The 8,849-nt window shown below is 34.1% G+C and overlaps 1 protein-coding gene across 1 annotated transcript; it reads right to left on the minus strand.

The window, feature by feature from the left end:
- Nucleotides 1-200: 200 nt before the first annotated feature.
- On the minus strand, nt 201-8,628 carry rhd (Rh blood group, D antigen). Its single transcript, XM_053501912.1, has 10 exons — nt 8,386-8,628; nt 6,277-6,466; nt 5,942-6,092; nt 5,423-5,579; nt 5,101-5,255; nt 4,675-4,815; nt 3,066-3,193; nt 2,417-2,496; nt 1,347-1,420; nt 201-1,094 (listed from the first exon to the last, which is right to left on the minus strand). The coding sequence occupies exons 1-10, from the start codon at nt 8,534-8,536 to the stop codon at nt 1,068-1,070; spliced, it is 1,254 nt and encodes a 417-aa protein (XP_053357887.1). The 5' UTR covers nt 8,537-8,628; the 3' UTR covers nt 201-1,067.
- Between the last annotated feature and the right edge of the window lie 221 nt (nt 8,629-8,849).

The raw sequence follows: 8,849 nt of genomic DNA on the forward strand, positions 1-8,849 counted from the left end.
CATTTAATTAATCCATTTTAAATTATATTTTACAGTAGTGTACAAAAGTCTTAGGCACCATATTTTATGGTAAATTAATATAACAAAATTGGTACAGCATTTAGTATGGTGCCTAAGACTTTTGCACAGTACTGTACAGTATATGCCATATTTTTTGGCCTGGAATGTGGGTGAATATTAAATAACTAAAACTAAATACAATCGGCAAGAACTACATATTTTATTAATGACATAGAAGTTTCATAACACTGGAAAATATAAGCCACATTTAAAAATGCATTTTATATATAATTATACAATATACACAGTGCTGTGCAAAAGTCTTGAGCCACTCCACATTTCTTCATATTTAATTATGACGATTAAATTAAAGAAATGTTAAATATTTTGCTGTGACAGGCTGCAAAGTGCCTAAAGATAGCATTTAAGAATGGTTGTTTATGTAACAACCTCAGCAGCAGCCTCATTTCCCCTCTCGTCTGTTCCAACCACTTAGCATTCAGCATCAGCAGTATACTCATCATCTGCATCTGTTTCTCACTGTTTCATACCCTAAGGTAGTGTTTTTATGCTTGACTGATTTATAGGTCACTGTGGCTTAAAAAACAAAACATAAAAAAAGACCTTTCTCTGATACTGCTCAGGTACGGAGACTGGACTGAAAATGAGCGCCAAAGAATTCCTTCATGAAGCCTGGAGAACTATTCCTCGAAATTAAAAATACCAGACAGATCTGACTCTTTGGACACAAAATATGAATAAATGATGGATGACTCGAGACTTTTGCACAGTCCTGTAAATATAAGTAACAAAAAAAAACAAAAAACTTGAATCTAATGTGATAATAACTATGACCTCCATCACAGGTCAGTTTCGGTCGTCTCCGGTTACCTGCCGCATTTCTGTGTGTATTTTCATCCTACTGAGCAATTGTGAATGTTTATTTCTTTCAAAACACCCCCACCCAAAACAAAGCGTGCACACAAATCAAAATCATTCACAAATACACAGAAAATCCATACATAAGTCCTCATGTTGTTGCTTCCTGAGCGTTTTCAATGTTGGTCTCACTTGTGCACCAGTAGATGTGGGAACTGCAAAAAAAAGAAAAAAGACAAATGGCAAATTCGGCTGAAGAACGTAGATTTTGAGTTAAGTTTAGGTAAATGTTGTGGTAATGTTCCAACAAAAATACAAACACACACAAGAGCTTTTTATTTTTTTGTAACTGAATCTTAAGTCTATCTTCTTGGTAGGGTGTGTCATATACTCTATATGGGTGTAGAAAGAGATTTTTCCAATAAAAAAAAAAAAATGGAAGAGTTTTCTCCGGAGTACACACACACCTCCCAGAAGGCCTGGTCATCATAGCACTTCCTGTCCTGTTGAGGTTTCCAGAATCTCCATTTTAAAATCAGTCCTGTAAGTTGTATTAAAAAAAGGAAAAAAAAGTCTAAAGTTTTGGCTGAGACATGTCAGGGCTAAATAGAACTTTTATAACAAGTGATAATGCATGAACCGCTTTTACATGCAAAGTCTGATAGAGCTAAACTAGTAAAGTTATGTGCATTAAATACCAAAACTTGAAGTAAAGTCTAATTGAATACTGAAATATAGCCATGAATTTAAATTAAATAGCGCATTATAGTAATGAAATATTCAATACCAAATACTCAATTTTAAATAGTAAATTGTAATAAATATTGAAAAAATATATACCACATTCAATTTATAGTAAATACTGAAATATACTGACTTATCGTAATGAATCATGATTGAATACTAAAATATAAAACTACCTTATAGTAAAACATTGAATTATAGTACTGTACTGAATTCTAATTAAATACCCAAATCTTGTCATGAATTCAAAGAAAAAACTGAGTTATTATAGTATAATAATAACAATTATTGAGTACTAGTGGTGAATTCTATTAAAATACTGCTTTATATTAACTAATTCAAACGAAATACTAAATTATAGTAGTGAAATTTTAATAGAATACTTAAATATAGTATTACATTCATCAATAAAATAATACAGAATTAATATGAATTAACACTAAATGGACGTTATTATTAATTATACTGAATTAATAATTATACTGAATTAACACTGAACCTTGATATGGAATTCTAATCAAATACTAAATTATAATATTGAATAATAAACACTAAATTATGACCTTATACTAAATAATAAACATTCAATTGTAATAATGATTATCATATAATACTGAACTGTAGTACTGAATTATAAACATCCATAATATAATATTAATATAGATTATAATACCGAATATAAATGGATTATAGTAATTACAACTAAATACTGAAATGCAGTTTGATTATAAGCAAATACCGAAGCACAGCATTGAATCTTTTAATAAACTATTAACTATTAATAAAAACTGACCTGTGATAAGACCCATGACCAGACTCACACTGACAGTCATGAGCAAAATACAGATTTGATGCACTGCATACCGGATAGCACTAAAAAAGGAAAAAAAATAAATAAATATATACTTTTTAAAACGGAAAATTAAATAACAGTTTAAACATTAACAACCGCTCACTTGCAAATTTCTATTATTTTCTACAGTCTACAACAATACTGAGGTGTTCAAAACAACGAAGTAACACATCTGATTAGGTAATTACGGAACAACAACAACAGTCAGTTGTTATTTTAAGACATAAAGGTTAGCATTTCTGGAATAGTTCTTGCAAGATCAGTATTGTGTCAAGTGCATTTGGAAAACCCATCAAGCATCATGATGAAATGAGGCTTTCATGAAGACTTTCCCAAGAAGGCAAGACCAAAACGTACCTCTGCTGCAGTTAATAAACAGCACCTCAGATTAGAGCCGTTATGAAGACTTTACAGATCATGACTAGCAGATACATCTCAACACTGTTCAAAGGAGATTATTGCATATTTTGGACACATTTAGCAATGTTTTGCATTGTAAAAAGAGATAAAAATCAGAAACGACCATGGAGTTGGAAAGTGATTCCAGACTATTAGGTGGTAGTGTATATTTCTTGATTTATAGAATTACATTGTGCTGTTGTCGATTTTGATCAGTCGCCATGTGAGTTCAGCAGCCCATCCCAGAATTCCCGGCACTGCGTGAACACTCAGGACACCACCAGTATCGTGGCAATCAAAAGCAAATAGCATATGGTCCTGAAGGACAGAGATATTAATAACACACCAAATCAGAATTATCATCTTTAGAACAAAAACACTGAAGGTAATCTGAATCATATTAGTGAATTCTGTTGAAATACTAAAATTATTAGTAGTATTATTAGTTGATTTCTAGTATTAAATTCAAACCAAAACAATCACTAATGTAATAATACCTAAACTGTTTCAGTAATAAATTCTAAGAATTTTATTTCAATACTGGATGACAGTGCCGAACTATCTAGCATTTATTTAAAATATTAAATTTTTAAAAGTTTTATAAATGTACTGGAATTCTAGTACTAAATCCTAAATATAGATTGTAGTGGTGAATTCTAATTAAATACTGTATAATATAACTGAACTTAATCAAACACAGAATAATAATAATGAACAGTGAACTCTCAACAAATACTAAATAATCGTGCTAACTTCTAATCAAACACAGAATTGTAGTGCTGAATTCTAATCTAATACTAAACTTTAGTACTAAACACTAATTAGATACTGTATTATGGCATCGAACCTTACTATAGTTCTGAATTATATTACTAAATTATAATAAAATTCACAATTTTAACAAAATTTACAGTGTTAGTAAAACATTGAATTGTAGTAGCAAAACTACTATAATTTTGTATTTAATATAAAATTAAATTAATTATTATATTAGGCATACTATGGAATCCTAACAGAATATATTAAGTAACTAATTCTCAACTAAATTATATGACTGAATTCTAATCTAATACTAAATTGTGGTATTGAATTTTAAGTAAAGATTCAAGAGTATTGTACTGAGTTTTGTGTGAATTTTGTTCTAAAACATACTATTTGGTATTTGATTAAATTCTAACCAAATACTGGATTATAATACTGGATTGAGTATTTATCAAGTACTGAATTATAGTAGTGAATTCCTATTAAATACTAAATTATATATTTTATTCAAATTAAATAATGAAGTTTTCCTATACAGAATAAAAGTAAATTCTCAACTTATACTAAAATAAAGTACTGAGTTCAAACACAGATTTGCAGTACTGAATTCTAATATAATACTAAATTATACAGCAGTAATAAATCTTGATTGTTAAGTAAATTCCGTAGAAAGTTTTAGTGGTGAAATCTAATTGAACATTTAGTTGTTACTGATTTCTAATTAAAAACTGAATTATAGTAGTGACTTAAAGAAACTTGTAGCATTTAAATGTAATTCCTTACTAAATCATTGTACAATACAGAATAATAAAATGTATAAAACTGTAAAATTATAATACTAAATCTAAGCTATAAATATAGTATCTACTGTATATTTCAATATATAATCACAAGTAACTGTACAGTAATTATACACTAAAATAAAGGGAAATAGTCCTAGAAATTACATTGTTTTAAAAACAAAAAGAATTGTAGATACTTATGTATAACAAATCATGTTATCAGTTTCGTGAACAGTTCACTGTTCTATACACTACCTTCAAATATCGAAATCCCAGCGTCGACAACAGTGTGGCACACATGCCGATCAACATGACAACCCAAAAAGGAGGTAGAGGTGAATTCACTACAGCTCCGATGGCGATGCCGCCGGCCAGCATGGAGCTCTGAACGTGCACCTTCGGGTCAAATCAGCAAAAATATTTACAAAATTTACAAAATATGAATGCAATTAATTTATTTGTGATGTTACATTCCACAATAGAGGTAAATGCCTCACATTGAGCTTTACAAATTTTAAATTTTCCATTATTGTGATAGTTGCCCAGCAAGACCATCAAGCCCCTCCCCTTTCCATCATTCCCATCACCTTTGTCATCGCCTCACCACGAGCTAATCACAGGTTCATGGTACTCAGATACAAACAGGAACCTAACAGTGCCCCAACTTGAACACTGACTCACCAAGTTGATCTTGCCTTTAGAGCTGGACATCACAGAGACGACCATTGCTGTGACGGCGCTGACAGCCAGAGACAGATACGTGGTGCAAATCACACTGATATTCTTCTTCATCGCTGAGTTAAAACTGGGCCAGAACATCCACAGGAACAAAGTCCCTGGGAGAAAAGGATTTTTTTTTTGGTTTTAATTAGACATCATCTTTAATTAAATTATGTGAAGCATAATTATCTCTTTCCTCACTGTGGATAGTGGTGTGGGAAAATCAAGCAGGGTTAAGATTACAGTATTTAAGCAGATGACACTAGGTGTTGTATTCACTCACCAAACATGGCAAAGAGGCCTGTCCTTCTGCTGACCTTCTCTTTCTCGTGCTTGGGCTGCATCTCGCTACGAAAGAGCAAGCGTGATGTCATGACTCCGAAAAGTGCGCCGAAGATGTTGATGAGCACAATGCCTTGTGCCTCTCTCTGTGTTTGAAGCTGATTAAAAGATAAATATAATAAAAAATAAAAGTTTGTTCCAACAACAAATTAATCATAATTGCTAAATTGGGACAACAAAAACAAACAGTTTGATTAAAAAATACCTAAGCTGGACCTGTTACCCCCGCGACCCAACTTTGGATAAGCGGTTGAAGATGGATGGAATTAAGAAATATTAAGCAGTTTTTTAGGTAAACTGTAAATAGTTGATAAGAGCCAGTGGTGGAAAGATTAGGACCTAGGACCCAGTCCCATAGCCATCACAATCTGGGGGACCTACTGAATATTAGGCGGGTGGCCATAATGCTATGGCTGATCAGTGTGTAACATAAGTTACAGTATCTGTAGCAGAACCGCACCTGGAACATGGAGTTTATGAGCCACTGGTTTAGTACAAACCCTGTGACCTCTATCAGAGCAAAGATCAGAAGTTGGACCGAGTTGGTTTTTCCATGGATGGCTCCCATAGCCACGAGAGTTGATGCTGCACACAGCTCGGCTTCTACCAAACTAAAAGAGAAATAAGTGCTGAATGGGGTGTGATAGGTTATGTAATGTAAACTGACTACATCACCTTTGTACAGTTCTAGATCCAATTATTGATACAGGTAAGGAATTAAACTTGGGGTTTGCTGTTATAGAAAGAATGTTGTGATGTGGTCTGGTATGAAGTGAAGTTTGTAGTTTTTATTACCTATTGAAGTGGATGCGGATGGTCCAGTCGTGTCTGTCAAATGTCAGGAAGCCCTTTAGGATGGTGGCCCACTGCACGGCCAGGGCGGCAACAAGCAAGCTGAACGCTACGCTGCTAAAAGCATAGCGCACCAGGAATGTAGCCAAGAAGCCAAAACCCAGAAAGACCATCACATGGATATCCTGGAATTCTGTATAAAAAATAATTTTTTAAAATAATGTTGCAAACAACGATGAGTGGGCCCAAGCACCCGTGTCATCGCCAACTGAAAGAAAGACACTGGGCACACTGGGCACATGCATTTAAAGGGAACATACTAATACCATTATGACATCATTTTAGAATAGGGGAATTTTTATTTTAAATGGCACAATAAATATGTAATGTAAGAAATAATACATGAGCTGTAGTAGCTGTTAAGATGATAGCTAATCTAGCTAGATACAGTTGAAACCAGGTATGTGCATACACTTTAGAAAAATAACACAAAATCTTTTTTTCAAATCAGAGTAAACGTTTCCTGTTTTAGATGAATAAATGTTAAAATATTCTTTTGCATCAAGCTCATCCTTAGGTGCAATTTCTAAATGCCTGAAGGTCCCACGTTCATCCGTTCAGACAATAATACACAAGTATAAAAAAACATGGGATTGTACAACCATCATACCGCTCAGAAAGGAGACGGATTCTGAGTCCCCGAGAGGAACGTTTTTTGGCGCGAAATGTGCAAATCAACCCCAGGAAAACAGCAAAAGATCTTGTGGAGATGTTGGCTGGAACTGGAGCCCTGTACCACCATGAGCTAAAAGGTTACTCTGGGAGGAGAAAGCCATTACTTCAAAACCACCAGAAAAAAGCCAGACTACAGTTTGCAACTGCACATGGGGAAAAAAATCTTTGTTCTGGAGACAAGTCCTGTGGTCTGATGAAGCAAAAGTTGAACTGGTCGTCCATAATGATAATCGTAGATTTAGAGGAAAAAGGGCGAAGCTTTGAAGCCTCAGAACACCATCCCAACTGTGAGGTATGAGGGTGGGAGTGTAATGTTGTGGGGCTGCTTTGCTGCAGAAGGGACTGGTGCACTTCACAAAATAGATGGCACCATGAGAAAAGAAAATGATGTGCATATATTGAAGCAACATCTGAAGACATCAAGCTTGGGCGCAAATGGGGCTTCCAAATGGACATTGACTCCAAGCATACCTCCAAATTAGTTACAAAGTGGCTTAAGGACAACAAAGTCAATGTATTGGAGCGGCCATCACAAAGCCTGATCTCAATCCGATAGGAAATGTGTGTGTGCATCTACATTGTTGACTGATGAAAGTCAAGTTTTTTTATAGTAACCTTTTTAAAAAAAAATGTATTGTGTCTCCCCGGACTTAACCAACTGCTCTCAATCAACGTTAATGTCAACGTGCAGTTTGTCTACATATCAGAATATATATTAAATACTCCACTTTTACACTTTCTTTTCAAACTGCCGTGTTTAACTTAGTTTTGGAAATAAATAAGTATACTTTTATTAAAATTGTAACCATCTGTCTCCTCACGTAACCTGAATCTTATAAACCGATTAGACTGGAACAATGCAAGAGTAAGCCCAAAAAATAAAAATTTACCCCTGTAAAACGTCTTCATAATATTTCTGTTTTAATCAATGCCTTAAAAACTCAAATGACATCATCTGTGGGGTTTGAAGGGGTGGAGGTGTCGTCCTAGCTTATTACATTCCTCTTATCTCCCAAAACCAGTGGTGTATTCTCTCCCCACCCCAACGGCACAGCAACCCTACACACATTTACAATGAATGCTTGGAAAGAAATAAGTTTATTTCGCTTATATATAATTTAAACATGATATTTGGGCACCTCAGATACCTTCTACACTACAAAAAGAGAGAGAGAGAGAGATCTTTGTAAAATGACTTGCTAAAGAAAGAAAAAGAGTATATAATATGTTTTGAATCGATAATACAAAATAGTACAGATCGATAGCAGTTTTATACACATACACACACACACACACACACTATATATATATATAGTAAGGCCCAAATGCACACACACATTGTAAAGATTTTTTTTTTTTTTTGCCTAATTTGCTTACTTGCATATGAAGCAAAGAACTCTTCTTCTTTTTTCTTGCCATAGTCCTCTATTTCCACAAAAAAGGCAAAAATGACAATAAATATGGTTTGCAGAAGAAGAGCCACAGGTGGAAACCGGGCTCGAAGACTGGGAGCGTACTTTGGAGCCATGAGAGCGCATTCACAGCTCTGTTGTTGCCTGCATGTCTTCGCTTGGGTCTTCGTCAAGCTGCACTAAGCAGGGTGGGGAAGGTCATGAACAAGTGTCCTTAACGTCAGCGGTCTTAGACTGTGCCTTGCAATAGTGAATGCTAGTTTGGTTATGTAACTGTCAGTTATTTACTTACTTTGCAGCTCAACTTGTATTCACAGAATCTCAAAATAAGGTTGCTTGATATAATGAAAGGAAAATGTTTAAGATTGTCAATCAGGAAAGTTCTTAATATAATGTTTACAATTACATTTAAGTAAGTAGACAAATCTT

Source organism: Clarias gariepinus, chromosome 8, assembly GCF_024256425.1.
Source record: "Clarias gariepinus isolate MV-2021 ecotype Netherlands chromosome 8, CGAR_prim_01v2, whole genome shotgun sequence".
NCBI classification, from domain to species: Eukaryota; Metazoa; Chordata; class Actinopteri; order Siluriformes; family Clariidae; genus Clarias; species Clarias gariepinus.

Excerpts from the sequence above, each read along its gene's own strand:
- rhd (XM_053501912.1), bottom strand. The coding sequence starts at position 8,536 with ATGGCTCCAAAGTACGCTCCCAGTCTTCGAGCCCGGTTTCCACCTGTG. Across the intron at positions 5,256-5,422 it reads AGGCCTCTTTGCCATGTTTG|GGACTTTGTTCCTGTGGATG; the intron begins GTGAGTGAATAC and ends CTTTTCTCCCAG. Across the intron at positions 4,816-5,100 it reads CTAAAGGCAAGATCAACTTG|GTGCACGTTCAGAGCTCCAT; the intron begins GTGAGTCAGTGT and ends TTTGACCCGAAG.